The sequence below is a fragment of the Atractosteus spatula genome, chromosome 14, assembly GCF_055471065.1.
Source record: "Atractosteus spatula isolate fAtrSpa1 chromosome 14, fAtrSpa1.hap1, whole genome shotgun sequence".
Classification (NCBI taxonomy): Eukaryota; Metazoa; Chordata; class Actinopteri; order Semionotiformes; family Lepisosteidae; genus Atractosteus; species Atractosteus spatula.
The window spans coordinates 2,672,817-2,688,304 of record NC_142719.1 but is presented as its reverse complement, the minus strand read 5'-3'; the positions used below and the strand labels follow the sequence as shown (position 1 = coordinate 2,688,304).

General features: G+C 50.9%; 2 protein-coding genes across 4 annotated transcripts; both read left to right on the top strand.

The window, feature by feature from the left end:
- Positions 1–452: 452 nt before the first annotated feature.
- Positions 453–6,755, top strand: zbtb8b (zinc finger and BTB domain containing 8B). Of its 3 annotated transcripts, none has more exons than XM_088932305.1 (5): positions 453–501; positions 2,618–3,681; positions 4,348–4,526; positions 4,841–5,326; positions 5,455–6,755. In XM_088932305.1, exons 2-5 carry the CDS (start codon positions 2,657–2,659, stop codon positions 5,814–5,816), a joined length of 2,052 nt encoding a protein of 683 aa, XP_088788431.1. In that variant the 5' UTR covers positions 453–501; positions 2,618–2,656; the 3' UTR covers positions 5,817–6,755. The 3 variants fall into 3 exon arrangements, with proteins under 3 accessions (XP_088788431.1, XP_088788432.1, XP_088788433.1); XM_088932306.1 differs by having other exon boundaries at positions 2,618–3,698; XM_088932307.1 differs by lacking the exons at positions 4,841–5,326; positions 5,455–6,755 and having other exon boundaries at positions 4,348–4,637.
- Positions 6,756–8,255: 1,500 nt separating this feature from the next.
- zbtb8a (zinc finger and BTB domain containing 8A) lies at positions 8,256–13,852 on the top strand. Its single transcript, XM_088932302.1, has 4 exons — positions 8,256–8,416; positions 10,457–11,355; positions 11,768–11,937; positions 12,137–13,852. The coding sequence occupies exons 1-4, from the start codon at positions 8,352–8,354 to the stop codon at positions 12,464–12,466; spliced, it is 1,464 nt and encodes a 487-aa protein (XP_088788428.1). The 5' UTR covers positions 8,256–8,351; the 3' UTR covers positions 12,467–13,852.
- The last annotated feature ends 1,636 nt before the right edge of the window (positions 13,853–15,488 follow it).

Here is a 15,488-nt window from a genome sequence, read left to right as displayed (position 1 = left end):
AAATACATAAATAGTTCTTCCTTTCGTCTTCACCGCATTAAAAAGTTATATTCTGCAACCACATTCCTCGATGGCTGATTAAACATTCCGTGATGAACGGGAATCGTTGTTTTTCTTTAATTGTAGTGCATATTTACTTCTACCTCTGCGATTGCGTAGCTAGCTAGTTTGCAACATGATAATTAACTGTTTGTATATTACATTACGTCCTCCAAGGTGGTTGATCTGGGGCACTTCACCATCAACGAGGTATTGAACCTCAGACTGCAAGGAAACTACTGCTCCCAGAAGCCCCATTGCAAAAAGTCTCTTTTGTCCTGCTCTCAACCTACCCTTAAGCGTTCCAGGAACCCGCCCCCGTGAGCTTCCCCTCTTCTGATTGGGCGTAACGCTTCTACGATCACCCTCGGGTGGGCGGAGTCGCATGTCGAACCCTTAGCGTGGCGTTCGTTAAAAAAAAAAGTGAAGTTTGTTAGCACCGATAAAGGAAGACAGCTCTAGGTGAGTAGGTGAGCAGCGACCGGCCGATTTGTTAGTATTTGAATTGCGGTAGCGCCACTGCAGCGAGGACGTTTTTTCGTCCTCCCATGCCGAGGTGCCTGTGACAGCCGGGTTGGAAGCGCTCCAGGTCTCAGCAGTGCAGTTTATTTGTTTTGCTCGGTGCTTTTGTTGAGCATCCGCCGGCGACGTTTCGCTCATGTCCGTCTGGCTGAAGCACAGACCTGTCAAAGCGCCGACTGGGCGACCTGGCTCGCTCGCGTGCTTTGGTGTGACAAGTGTCACACGCTCCTTTGATGTTCCCGTCAAGCGTGATGTCGTCGCTCTCTCTCTCTCTCTCTCGGGATGTTATAAATGTCACGGAATAAAAATCACACGTTGCATGAAAGATGTTGTTTAAATTTCTAAGTCGGCGACGGCACCGTTAGCTCACCACTTCCTTTCTCACAATTACCTCTCTTCGGATTGTGATTTTTTCGCTCTGAAATGAGTCTCATGCCCGTGTATTGGAATGTACAGTAGCGGTAACTCGCTTGGTGTACAGTCGCACATCTCAGTTTGTGCCTGTATCCGCTTGTCGATTTTCGATTTGTGCTGAGGCTCTTCAGTTACCGTCTTTTCAAAACACTGATGAAACTTAATGGTTAAATGGGATTAATTTCAGCATCCAACGTTTTACTCAGAATGTACTGTTTGATTTCCGCATGTCGCGATTATGGGTGCCCTGCGTCATTTCTTCTTGACCATAACGCGTGTGTTCATTGCCCATGGTAGAGGTTACTAATGTACACAAGCGAATTTAAAACAGAATTGTCGGATGTACGTCATTCTGCAGCTCTCACTCTTCATCAGACTGCGGGTTCTGTGTGAATTCTGTTAGTTATGGGCGCTGAGATGTCATGCATTGCAGAAGCAGAAACCGAGAAATGGGTAGCGTCAAGTTGTGATGGTGAGGGTGAGGAGATGGGAGGTTGTATAAAATAGGTGATGGTGCTTCTTCAGAACCCAGTGGCAAGATCCATGTCTGTCCCATGTGAAACCTTGCATTTTAATTGGATAGCCAAGTACCTCCATGCCACATCGCTATCAAACTGAGTGATTACAAGACTGGCAAGCGGTGCTGTCTTGTGGGTTATTCCCGGCACTCTATGTGAATTTTGAAGTTTGTGACATTTGCCACCCCCCCCCCCCCCGGATGTGAAATTTGATTCGAGTGTGGGATTCAAACGCTTGGAGGGGGAGGGGCCCCTGTGTCACCCGGTTGGCCCGAGCCGACTCCAGATGTCCGAGATGTAGAAAAAAAAAACGAAGTATAGATCAGCTCCAGGAAACGTCGCAGCTCGGTGGGAAATGAAAACGGGAGGGCGTGAGTGGGTTCCAGGAGGAGGCTCGGACTGGAGGGAGGGCAGGGAGTCACGTTTCAGACTTGCCCCTAGGTCACACAGTCCCCCTGCATGTCAGCAGGGCAGGAGGGGGGTGTGGGGCCGCTCTGTGACCCAGCCTGCAGGCCAAGAACAGTCCCTGGGGGAGGCTGGGGGAGTGTGCGTTAGAGGGGAGGAGGACAGACAGACCAGCCAGAACAGAACTAATCCACAACCCACACCTCTGTCGAACCACAAAAAGGAGTTCTCTGCCTCCTTCTTTAAGAAGCAGAAATGATGCCATTTCTGCTGATACTGTTACTACTTGTGTAAAAGCTAATATATAAATAGCTTGATACTAATAATACGGGAGCGTGGTGGTTGGTGCCTCCGCTTCATAGATCTTACGTCCTCGGAAACATTCTGTGTGGAGTCTGTATGCTCTCGTTCATGCGTTGCTTTCCTCCAAGCGCCGTGGTTTCCTCCCACCTTCCAAAGACATGCTCGCTAAATTAATCAGCATCTCTGAAATCTCCCTGTGTGTGTGGCTGCCCTGTGGTGGACTGGAGTACCGGGCAGGGTGTCCCGGCCCTGTGCCTTGTAAAACTCTAGCTTTCTGGTTATGCAAAGCTGAGAAAATGCCAAATAGGCAGTTATTTCTTCCCAGACCCCCGAGGAACACCGCCCTCTTTCAACACGCGAGACGTGGGGTGCCGCGCTCTGCGATCTGACAGTTCTCCTCCTCTCGTGTCCTCCAGCGAGTATTCTGCACCGCGCCGCGTGCCCGAGGGGTGAAGATGGAGGTGCCGTCCTACCAGGCCAAGCTGCTGTGCGAGCTGAACGAGCAGCGCAAGAGGGACTTCTTCTGCGACTGCAGCGTCATAGTGGAGGGACGGCTCTTCAAGGCGCACAGGAATGTCCTGTTTGCCAGCAGTGGCTACTTCCGGGCCCTGCTGGTGCACTACCTGCAGGACAGCGGCCAGCGGCACAGCACCGCCTCGCTCGACATCGTCACCTCGGAGGCCTTCTCCCTCATCCTCGACTTCCTCTACTCCGGCCGGCTGGACCTGCGCAGCGACAACGTCATCGAGGTCATGTCGGCGGCCAGCTACCTGCAGATGACCGACGTGGTTAACTTCTGCAAGGCCTACATCCGCTCCTCGCTGGAGATCTGCAACCGGGAGCGGGAGAGGGAGAGGGAGCGGGAGAGGGAGAGGGAGAGGGAGCGCGAGGACCAGGCAGACAGCGGCTCTCCAGCCGGTGCTGCCGCTGCCTCCACCTCGCTCGGAGACTGCCCCCACTCCAGCCCGGATGAGCCCAGTTCCCAGGCCCTCCCAGGCCCTCTGCCTGCCCCTGTCCCCCACAGCAGAGACTCGGAGAGCGAGAGCTCCAGGGGAGAGTTCCCGAGCTTCCATCCTGTTGACCTGGCACTCAAGGCAGCCCCGGGCGGCAAGGTCAACTCCTCTTCCAGCTACCTCCTGGGCTTGGTGCACCCCAAGACGGAGTTTGACCCTGACGAGGAAGGAGAGGGCCCGACGGGAGGGAAGTACACGCCTTTGTTCCACGCCCCTCCCGCCGATGATGACAGGCCCCACCCCTCCTCTCAGCCAGCCGGCAGCGAGTCCTCCCCTCTGCCCTACGACAACTACCACATGAAGCAGTTTCTGGAGGTGCTGCTGAGAGGGGGGTCCAACCCCAGGCGGGAGGAGCTGGTGCAGCACTTTGCCCAGAGCCTGGGAGGGGGTGTGGGTGTTGGCCGAGGGGCCCCAGAGGAAGGTCTGGGCCTGGGCACGCCTTCCATCATGGAGATCCACAGTGACTGGTACGGAGACGACACAGGTAAGAGCCCCTTGCTGTTAGGATGAAGCGACAGGGATTTTGGTCCCAAGATTTGATCTAACTGGACTGTTTCTATCAACTCTGTCTAGCATGACAAGCAACCATCTCTTATTACTGCCAAACATGTTGTGCTGCTAGGAAGTTCAAAGTTCAGCTAAATTCTGAATTTGCAAGCTCGGGACTCTGGTGTCAGGCTGTCCCCCACTGGAGCGCTGTGGAGTAATCTAGCGTTACTGTGGCAACCAGCCAGACCTCTACTCACCTGTCGGTCGGTACTGGTTGCTGTGTTTACACAATCAGGTAGGATGCTCCACCTGAGACGGGGGTGGTTGTAACTGCCCACAGGTGAAACAGGCTTCCTGTCTGATTGTGTAACCACAGCAACCGGCACTGACTGACAAGTAAGTAGAGGCGTGGCCGGCTGCCGCAGTAACCCTACCTTACTCCACTGTACTGCAGTGGGGGCGAGCATGCCATCTCGTTGTCTAGTTCTGTCTGGTTTCAGAGACAGGATGGGGGTTATCTTTAGAACTTAGCTTGGGGCTGCATGTGTAATCTGGGAATCGGAAGCACTCTCATTTGGCAGACCGCCTCTTCAAGGACTGGGATCATGTTGTTGAAGTGGGCCGGGCTCCTGTGGTTTTTGCAGGATACGGCCTTGTGGTTCCTGTGAAGCTGCACAAGTGCCCGTTCTGCCCCTACACCGCCAAGCAGAAGGGCATCCTGAAGAGGCACATCCGCTGCCACACGGGAGAGAGGCCGTACCCCTGCGAGACCTGCGGCAAGCGCTTCACGCGCCAGGAGCATCTGCGCAGCCACGCGCTCAGTGTGAGTCCTCATACCTCTCCCCCAGGTCCCGAGCCCGAGCTCCTGGCGCCGTTAGTGTGTCTGTCGGAGGGCCAGTGATTGGGGATCAACGCGAGTGAATGAGAAAGTGTTCCACGGTATTTAATTTTACCTGTTTAAGTCAAAGGTGATATTCTCATCATCATGGTTAAAATAAATAATGTTCAGAAACTGGATAGGCCTAGCGGTGGAAAACTGAAACAAGCTTTGCTCTCAGAAGGTTGCAGTTGATGTTTCTTTACTACTAGGTGGCGCTACACGACAGGGTAGGGTGTGATTGGTTTACCTGTCTGCAGGTGCACCGCTCAAACTGGCCCATCGTGTGCAAGGGCTGCCGCCGCACTTTCACGGGCGTGATCTCCCACGGCCTGAAGCGGTTCGGGCTCTGCGACGGCTGCACCTGCGTCACCACCACCCACGAGGACGCCGCCCCCATCAACCTCAGCAGCCAATCAGAGGGCCCCGAGCGCAGCGACGGCGACGGCGACTGGCCCATCTACATGGAGGAGGCCGAGGAGGGGGAGCCCGGGGGCGGGGAGGACCTGGACGACAAGCACGAGCTCCACAGGCAGCTGTCGGAGAGCGAGGGGCTGATGTAGCAGGAGGAGGACTGGCTCCCCCCGCCTCGCTCTCGGTGCAGGCGTGTCTCCGTGGGGTCGGTGATGGACGGGGGAGTGGGCTGTGGCGCGACAGAAGGAAGGTCGGGGTGCTCGTGTGGCAGCACATTGCAATCCCAGATTACTCCCGCTGTAAGGATTGGATCCATGGCTCCACACGCTTCGGTGAGGAATCAGGGCTGCTAACGCACGGGGGTGGCTGGGCACTGAAGTGGCGCTCTTGGCTCCGAGAACGAGAGCAGCTGTGTGAAACAAAAGCCTGAGCTTCCCTCTCTCACTCCCGTTTCTTGTAGCTGCTAGGATGAGCTTGGAGAAGATGATAACTTCAAGGTTGCAGTCGAGGCCTCGTGCCTCTGACTGGAATCTGCCCTCCAACAGAGGTTTTGCTCCTCCAACATCACGAAACGTCCACCCAGGAGAGGGAGCTGGAGCCCGTTCCAGCACGCAGAGGGCGCAAGGCAGGACACACCCTGGGCGGGATGCCAGCCCATCGAAGGGCACACTGACACAGACACACACACACACACACACACTCACACCAGGGCCAATTTTCCCAGACGCCAGTGAACTTCCCTACTGTGGGAGGGAACCCACACAGACACTAGGAGACCATACAAACTCCATCCACTCCACAGCATCCCTGGTCCAGTATTGAACCCAGGACCTCGGCGCTGCATGGCTGCAATGCGAACCACTGGGCCACCGTGTCGCCCCACACCACAAAACAGCTTCCATGAATTACCTGTTTGGGTTTTTTTTTTGTGTTGAGTGAAAGTGGACAGCAGGGTGGTCTAAGGTGAGGTCCCATCCTGTCCGCTCCGCCGCAGAGCTTTAATACAGCCAGCATTACTGTTCTACTGCTGATTAACGGCTAAATAATGAAGGGCGGGGCTGCTGCTGCCGGTGGTTAGCTTTGCTGTGTTTGGGAGAAGGCGGGCAGGTCCTGCCCAGCTCTGTTTCCGTCGCTCATCTGCAGCTTCAAGCAGCTCGGCGAGTTATGTCCCCTTGAACTCTCTGTGAAGCCCGGCTCTTCCTGCTGCCGCGTGCTAGGTAGGGCTGAGTTGTGGACCGTGTTCTTACTGTACGCTGTGGGTGTGCAGCGGGTACTGAACTTTCTCTTAACCTGCTCAGAGAAGTTGGCGGGATTCGGTGTGCCGAAGTTAACGTGTAAAACCACGCGATGACGTCGCGAAAGCGTCTGCCCCGGTAGAGAAAAATAAAGTGGAAACAAAAACGTGTTTTGTGAAATACTAAAATTACAGTGGACAAACGCCAAAGCTATCTTTTGTGTTGGTTTACTTATGAACATTGTCAAGACAGAGTAAAAGTGATAGTCGAAATATAGTTACAATAAGATTGTAGCCTTAACTGTGGAGAATGCTTGCCTTTAGTCTATACAATGTAAAACATTTACATTATTGAAGGTGTTACATTAACCTTAAGTAAACAGCAAATATTTTGTATGGTACTTATTTATATTGTCTCGTTTTGCAAGCTATTCTATATTTTGTATTACCGTTCTTTGTAAATACTTCCAGCGGCGTTGGAAGTGAGGTTCAGTGCTGTGTTTGTGAAATAAAATCTATTCCAGTGAGCTGTGAGTTATTCTTATGTTCACAATGCTTAGTGTAATGATTAACGCCACACTTCTGCCCCAGCTGGATAGAATATGCTGAACTGTAAGGGTTAATCTTGCATTTACGTTTAAAAGCGTTACCGAGGCTGTGAGACTAATTTGCTTTTCCATATTAAAATCAGCGCTTATGGTGTTGGACGTTCTTTTTTGAACTGTTATGAAGATTAAGCTACTGACAGTCTTGAGTGAACACTGGAGACGGGATACGACTGCGGGACGGATTTACATCGGAACCGAGGACTCCTGACCGCAGCATCAGGCGTTTAGACACCCGTGCTACTTCCTCAGAGTGCTCCGGGAGAACGCCCGCTTGTGTTTTGTGTACCGGGTGTACTGTATGAGTACATCGCTTTGGATAAGGGCGTCAGATAATAATTACCTCGAACTTCACCCCCCTCCCCCCACCCCGTGGCGTATCACTCTGCATTTTTGGACAAAGGCTTCAAAAACGCTTCGAAAGTGTGTTTTCAGCGTTTTGTCGTGAATGCCCAACTTCTGCCCAACGTCTCGCGGCCCCGCCTCTGTAAATTGGACTAAAAGCCAGACTACAATCGCAGGCAAATCAGTCATGTCAGTTCTTTCGACTCGAAATCACTTTTTTGAACACCACTGAAGTGGACACCCTATAGCCACACAGTACGCCGTTTCTGTGATTTAGGGGTTAAACGTACAGCGTACCTAAGTCATTGCACCCTTCTCGGTAAAGTTGAATTATTTCATATCTATTAGACGATTTTACACGAGCGTAAATTAAATTGTATGAGAGATCAAATCAAACTACCACTCTTAACCGCTCAGAAGACAATTTTAAACGTGAACTGCTTCTCGGAATACCGCATTGGTGTGCTTACATTTACCCGGGAATGCGATTTGACATTTTAACGATATAGCAAAGGTTATTTCTTTAAAACGCGGGACTATGCGATAAGTGACTTTAAAAAAAAACAATTGTCACGTTGCAGGCGACTTTTAAAACCCCTGCCCCCGTGCTGAAGTTTTGTTTCGAAGAGCAATTCGTCGTTTCGTTTTTTTTAAAAAAATGATCATTGGTTGGTTTTGTAACTACAGGTGTGGGATAACCTGCGACGACACGTTATGTGGCGTCGTTCACTCATACTCTCCCTTTAAGATCATTATATGTATTTATTAAGCACACGAAAATCCAGAAAAGAGAGAAACCCTGAACAGCGTCTGAAAGCCTTAGCTTCGGGCTGCTACCATAGACCACACGCACAACTTCAGCGTTTCTTCACCTACATCTCTTACTCGAGGTGTGCGGGTTAGATAACAATGAGCCTGGAGGGGTGAGGGCTTCCTGCCGGTGCGGGGAGGACTGAGGGGTTAACGTGCGCGCTGGGGCTTTAAGCTGCTCTCCGGCCCTCGGGCGCTGCGCTCCCACACCCACGTCAGCACGGCCTCCCTTTTGTCCGGCAACCGGGTTTTCGTCTTTAGGGCTGAGCAGCGACCGTATCGCCCTGCGCCGGAGACGAAGAGGAGAGACTCACTTTTTTCATTCTTTTATTTTTCTCCTGCAACAAACACACACACACACAAATGGACATTCTTTCCGAAATGCGGACGAAAGGATCTTCACAGACACCCGGCGAGCCGGGGCAACCGTGAGTATCGCCGGAGAAAGCAGCGGGTATCGGGAAGTGAGGAGCGTGGGAGGCAGGGCGCAGGGACCGTAGGGCGTCAGCGGGTCCTGCGGATAATTGCAGCCCGTGAAGGCAGCGCCTCGCACCGCAGAGAACCAGCTCGCGTCTCCGCTGACCATGGTGCTGGGCTGCAGCTGCGCTGGGTCTTCGGCTGGCTGGGTGAAACGGGTGTCGAGACGGAGGACTCGGGAGAGCAGCGTCCACGGACGTGTATCCTCCTCGCCATTTCAGCCAACATATATATATATATTTTCGCGTTCTTTTCGCGAAATTCCCGGTCTTGGTTATTTCATTGTTAGTTCTTCGGTGGGCGTCCTTTCTGTAAACCCCAAGGGCTGAGAGCGCAGATCTCGCAGTGGCAACACAGCGAGCTCTGCGTGCGAGGCAAAATATCGGCCGGATAAAATGTGATTTTAACACAGTTTCATGACACGCTGAGGTATATGCAGAGTGGAGGCTGAACGCACTTCACGATCAATAGTTATCGCTTTCCTTCGTGTTCAGTGTTCAGGTCTGGCAGGAGCCTTCGGGCGCCTCTGCCAAGCCACGGGGTGCTACTGCTGTGCCGTTTAGTTTTCTTTAAACAAAACAAACGTGCCCCTCACGTTCTGAAATCAGAACCCACATATATCAAATGCGTTTTTTGTTGTTTTAAATAACTTAAAATAGGAAAGGGTGGGGGGACCGGGTTTATAGCTGTAGGCTGTATTCTTAAGAAAGGGGCACATGGGAAATAAAGGGTATTTTATGCGCTTTTTATTTAAAAAAAAACTCAGATCCTGCAGATGCCTTTATTCAGCTATGGCGCGATAATGAGAGCAGGCTTTCGTGTCGCTCCGTGCGCTGTACGGCAGGGCTGTGTCCGCAGCGCAGTGCCTCTGTCGGTCTCCCCCGGCGCCCGACGCCGTCAGCCGGGTGTAGCTCTTCAATCCACTTCGAGAGAGCTCGCCTGTGAGCGGCGGGCAGCCCGGCCAATCGGCGTGCGGGCAGGAGACTGGGAGGACGCGATTAACCGTGCAGCGAGACCCCCCGCCCCTCTTTCTTCCTTATCGAACATTTTCAAATTAAAAAAGAAAAAACGACCGAGCTGTTCAGGGCAACCGGAGACTGTATTTCACCGTCCTTTAATCTACAGGCTTTTTATCGATTCGACGGCCTTACATGCAGTACGTGGGCGATATAGAAATGTCCGTAATGGAAAGGTTTCCTGCTGGTTAAACCAGCTGGAAAAAAGAATCCACTCACCATAACGTGGTGTTGCGGACGGTAGATGTAGGTTTTTCGTCTATCAGCAGCATCACGACGTCATTGCGAGTATTTTACTGTGGTATTGGCCAAAAACTTCAAGGGGTGACAGGGCCCCTCACAATTCTAAGGATGGCTTTCCTTCATCCAGCCTCGTTGGTGAGAGACCCTGTGCACCCCCAGGAAAAACAGTAATAGTAAATCAGATATTTAGGAACAAGTAATAGGTTTATTCCATGCTGAAAAAAAGAAGAAAGAGAACACAACGTTTCGGCCGTGGAGCCTTCTTCAGGTGTGAACACCTGAAGAAGGCTCCACGGCCGAAACGTTGTGTTCTCTTTCTTCTTTTTTTCAGCATGGAATAAACCTATTACTTGTTCCTTTGCAGCCTACGCATGCTGACGCAGCTACCCACCTAATCAGATATTTATCTGACTTGTGTCTCGAATCCTTTATTTTTCTAGTGTTTGATACCCATCAAGGGCCAAGGATGGACTAAAAAAGACAGAAAACCCAGGACTGTGTTTTAAATGGGGTGCCAAGGGTTCTTGCATACCTCATAACAAGACATGTTGTTACCACGTTAACTTTTGAGGCAGGCGCATGCTGATGTCAGAGATACACATGAATTTATCCTGTCTTATTCTCCTCCCCACTTGACCTGTCCCCAGCCCTGTCTCTCCTACCTAATGCACTCTCCTGTTCCGCACTCTTGTCGATGTCTCCTCACCCTGGGATGCTCTCTCTCTTCTCTAGGCACCCCTCCCGCGTCTCGGCGCTCAGCTCTGAGATTTCCTCCAGTCATCAGAGCCGTCTGCTGCAGCAGCTGGATGAGCAGCGCAGGCAGGAACTGTTCTGTGACTGCAGCGTGCTGGTGGAGGGGCGGGTTTTCAAGGCGCACCGCAATGTGCTCTTCGCCAGCAGTGGCTACTTCCGCATGCTGTTGTCTCAGGGCGCCCAGGACTGCGGGCAGCCTGTCAGCGCCTCCTTCGAAGTCTTCAGCCAGGACACTTTCACTGTCATCCTCGACTTCATGTACTCGGGGAAGCTTGACCTCACCAGCACCAACGTCATCGAGGTCATGTCGGCAGCCAGCTACCTGCAGATGACCGACGTCATCGGCTACTGCAAGAGCTTCATCAAGTCCTCCCTGGACATCAGCGCCAAGGAGGAGGATGACCACTACCTGAGCCTGTCTGAGAACGCTTCAAGGTCTGGGGGTGTCAGAGAGCCGCAAGATTACTCCTCCAGCAACGCGGGGGCAATGCTGAAAAGCCCCAGCAGCTCTCAGCCTGCCTCCTGGCACATTTACAACAGCCCCGAAGTGGACTACCACAAGGAGACCAAGTCTGAGCCAGAGCCCGCCAAACGCGGCTCATCCCCGTCAGAGCAGCCTTCTCGGCGAATGGGCCGCCGAGCCCTTCAGATTGCCGACCCCGAGCTGCACGCCTCACCTGGAGGGTACCAGTTCACCTTGGGGCCAGAGGGGGGTGCTGGGGAGACAGGGAAGAAGAAAGACTGGTCTATTCAGCCCGCGGCCACGCGTTCTTCCTCCGAACTGAAGGGGGCGCCCTCCCGCCCCAAAGCGGAGAAGGCTGACGAGCTCTACAACACATTGCCCACTATCGTTGGGGTTGTGGGCCTCTTCAACAGAGGTGAAGCCGGTGTGGGGGGGAACCTTAGTTATGAACCCTGTGAGGAGCTAAACTAAATAAGTGCTGGATGTGCAGAGGAAAGGCGCTAACTACAGGAACTGCGCAAGTCTTCTGATATTTGATATGAGCTGCGAATTTTCTCAAGATTTAGACTCCACAAATGTCTGTGAATGTAATTCTAATTATCTCACTGCTGTCCCAAGATTGCAGATTTATCGTGACCTTGTTTTACTTCCTCAAGCAAATGTTGTGCTTTGCTTTGGTGGGGTGTCTGCAGGGTGAGGGTCGGGGGTCGGGGGTTAGGGAGCAGGGGTCATGAGAGAGGGGTCAGGGGTCAGGGAGAGGGGAGAGGGGACAGGGCTAGGGGCCTCGGTTTCTCAGTGCTGAACCCCGTGTCTCTTGTCCTGTCCAGACGAGTGCCCGACCATGCGGTTCAAGTGCCCGTTCTGCACCCACACGGTGAAGAGGAAGGCGGACCTGAAGAGACACCTGCGCTGCCACACGGGGGAGCGCCCGTACCCCTGCGAGGCCTGCTCCAAGAGGTTCACCCGCCTGGAGCACCTGCGCAGCCACTTCCAGACCGTGAGTGTCCGTGTGCGCGTCTGCGCCTGTCTGCTTCCGGACTGCCCTGCTGTCTGAGTCCCAGTGTCTGCCTGGCTAGCAGCTCCGTCCTGTTGCCTCGCTCCCTGTGCACCTCCGGGGACTCGGAGCGTCTTCCCTGAAACGATTACTTCCTGACTGTGTACCCGGTAGACGCTCCTGCCCTTCCTGTCTCCCACAGATCCACCAGGCCAGGAAGCTGATCTGCAGGAAGTGCAAGCGGCAGGTGACGGAGCTGAGCGGGCGGGTGGTGTGCGAGGGCACGCGCCGGTACCGCCTCTGCAACGAGTGCCTGCTGGAGTCGGGCTGCGACAGGGTGGTGTTTGACAGCTCGGACCCGGCTGGCGGCGTGATGGGGCCCTATTTCGGGGAGGAGGAGGGGGAAAAGGGTTGGCCGATGACAGATGAAGATGATCTGGCGGAAGACTCGGGCGCAGACCTCATCATTCAGGAAGTGGAGGACAGCGACGAGGAGCTGGAGCAGAAGGAGACCAAGCCAGTTGTGAGCTAGAGCTCCACCTAGTGGAGGGAGTATGAATTGAAACCCATACTGTTGGGTCCTGGTCTGTGGGTGTGGATTTGTCACAGGAGTCAACAGTTTTGCATGCATGTGTAGAATCCCTGCCTTCACATTCTCCCAGTCCCAACACTAGAACTGGAGCCACAGAACATTTTTTCAGTATTTTTTGTGGAGGCAGTCAGAGTTCTGAATAGAAGCTGTCGTGGACACTGTGAAGCTTTGAGCATCATCAATGGTGAAACTTTTAAATTGCCAAAGGAATCTTAAATGGATTAAAAATAAGTCCTGCAACTTCATATCCTAAACATGTTTGGAAATCCATCTCTTAGAAAAGCACCTACATTTTTAAAAAGACTGCCCTGATTTTGTAGTAACACTAAAGAAGCAGCTTTGATTGTCTGATAATGGCTTTTCTTAGTCACCTGTCGAGTTGTTGTTGTTGTTCTGAATTTTTAAAGAATGGCCGAAAAATATCCCAGCTTTGTATTTGCACTTTTAGTCACAAAGGAGCTTTTAATTTATTTTAAGGCAAATTTATTAAGGGATCCAGAAACTTAAAATCCTGGCACAATCAACCAAGTGACCTCCTTCAGTGTCGACAGGGAACTGTGGATCAGAGGCTGCAAATGGAAACCAAGTGAAAGTGCATTTAAATCCGAGAGCAGGGGGTGGTTCTTTACGTAGCGGGTTGTGAGAGGCTGGAAGAGGTAAGCTGGCCATATTGTTGTAGACGATACCCTGGCCTCTTTCAAGAAATGGCTTGGTGAGACCCTGGGACCAACCAGCAACTACGTTGCAAATGGGCTAGATGGGCTATATGAGGACTGCCTGCCCCTGTCTGCGATGTTTCTGATGTCCTAATTTCTGGCCTGTTTCCAGGCTTCCTTCTTTAGCAGATCTCTAGGAGACAGTTCACTGGTCCTTCGACTTGCCGATGGGGTCGTGGTGAGAACGTGTGCGAAGGTAGGCAGATAGGCTTTGTCGGCAGTACTGCAAAACACAAGGGAGAGACTGGACCAAGGCTTGCTGTAGAAGCCTCTGTTATGGCTTTAAGTCTACCGTATAATACAATGTTTGCTGTTTGGAACAGTCTTTTTTTCAAACCTTCAGTGATATCAACCAGGCTGGGAAATGCAGGCATAGAAATGATCCCTGTCCTACTGTTGTTTTTCATCGAATTCTGTTCTGTCCTTGAGTTTTGTACTGTTTAAATATTGTCGAGTGCACGCTTTGTTTTCGGAACTTCTGAATGTTGTTGTTTTTTCCCCCCAAATGCTTCTACATGTATCGTGTCTTTATTTATAATTGTTCTTTTGCCTTGTAGGTGTCATGTTTTTTTTTACTGTTGCCTTTTCACAAATGAAAACCATTTTTGTACTTGGCTGAGGAAAGTCTTGCTTGCTGAGTAACTGATTGTATGGAGGGAAATAAGGCGGATCTGGGTGTGTGCCCTGTGCTTCTGCTGTCTGTGTGGTGGTGTAGCTGGGTGTGTCCTGTGATCATGTATGTCTGGGATAGTCCATTCTAGTCCTGAAAGCTGCAGGCTCTTGAATCATGATCAAATAAAGACCTAAAGCAGCAATAGGTACTTCGGCTTTTTGCCCAAACGATTAATATTCCGCAAAGTCCTTAAGAGCAGAGATGGAGTGAAAATTAAGGGCAGCTTCATCTCTCAGGCGGCGGAGGTGACCATCTCTGATAAATGCCTGTGTTTGTGCTCTTTAGTCTTGTTCTTCCAACCCAGTGAAAACCAGCAGCCGCAGATCTGAGAAGAAGCCCCTCTCTCTGTCCTCTGTGCCTGTTGCTGTGGTCGGGCGCCCTGCTGCTGTGGCAGACTGCCCCCTGTCTTCCGGCAGAAAGATGATGTAACTGCATCGCGACCCGCAGATGGGCACGGGCTATGCTGTACACATGAAAATTCATTTTAAAAATCCTGTTTATTAACGTTTTTTAAAGAATTTAAAACTTCCGTACAACATTAAAAAGCCTTTTTAGTTTACAGTCATTAACTTATGCGCTGCAATTCATACTCCTCTACATCTCAGCCTGAGCTTTGATCCGGCGAAGTGATTATTTAGTTGATTAGAACTAAATAGTTTCTGCTATTAGTTTCAGCTTTTCAGACATTTACAGTTACATTTATAATAACATAATAAACTTGATTTTATATACACGGATACCAGTTACATAAAAGCCTCTATGAGGAAGGGTTTGAGTGTGGATTTGAATGCGCTCAGGGTAGGTCACTCTAATTTTTTTAGAAACACAATTCCAGTTTTGGGGCGCAGCAGGAGAAGCCCTGTCAAATTGGCTGCAGGCGAATTTGGGGGACAAACGAGATCAAAATCAGACGAATTAAGTTTGCGATAAATTTCAACTTAAATGCTTACATCGTACAAGTATCTTAAACAGTTGGAACGTAACATCTGGAACAGAGCTCGGGATTAGGAGGCGCCTACCGATTGTTAATTTACAGCAGGGCACGCCAGCAGTAAAACGCTATCCTTGTATCAGCATTGCTGACTTACTATAAAACTGTTCAATGTGTTTTTTTTATAATAATCATTTAAATCTTTTAATAGCGTTATACAAAGCAATGCTTTATTTTACCTTTATTTTTTTTATTAATTTTACATTTAGATATTACACACTGCCTCTATTGTTCAAACGTCGCCGCACAGCGAGTGGATATTATTTCTTGTTAAGCAATAGCAAGGATCTGTTCTTTCAATGTTTCTAGCAACAACGAGCGTGGTTTTTTCAGCGTTTAATTAAACATCAGAGAATACAAGTAGGGGAGAAAGGGAATGAATCCAGAAAAGACCAGTGAACAGAAAAGCACAGAACGATCCGCTCCAGAGGCAATTACACATCTCAACACAAGAAGTTGGTTTTAGTGTACATCAATTGTATTTTTTGCCTTGTAATTTTTCATGTTTTTAATGGAGTTTAAGTAATTTTACATCTCCACCTTACAAGCATTAAAAGACAGAGAAGCACTAGACCATATCTA

What these genes read in the sequence shown, in the direction of transcription:
- zbtb8b (XM_088932305.1), top strand. Translation starts at nt 2,657, where the DNA reads ATGGAGGTGCCGTCCTACCAGGCCAAGCTGCTGTGCGAGCTGAACGAG. An exon ending in ATGGAGATCCACAGTGACTG is followed by an intron (nt 3,682 to 4,347) that starts GTACGGAGACGA and finishes TGGTTTTTGCAG; the next exon opens with GATACGGCCTTGTGGTTCCT. An exon ending in TGCGCAGCCACGCGCTCAGT is followed by an intron (nt 4,527 to 4,840) that starts GTGAGTCCTCAT and finishes ACCTGTCTGCAG; the next exon opens with GTGCACCGCTCAAACTGGCC.
- zbtb8a (XM_088932302.1), top strand. Translation starts at nt 8,352, where the DNA reads ATGGACATTCTTTCCGAAATGCGGACGAAAGGATCTTCACAGACACCC. An exon ending in TGTGGGCCTCTTCAACAGAG is followed by an intron (nt 11,356 to 11,767) that starts GTGAAGCCGGTG and finishes TGTCCTGTCCAG; the next exon opens with ACGAGTGCCCGACCATGCGG. An exon ending in TGCGCAGCCACTTCCAGACC is followed by an intron (nt 11,938 to 12,136) that starts GTGAGTGTCCGT and finishes TGTCTCCCACAG; the next exon opens with ATCCACCAGGCCAGGAAGCT.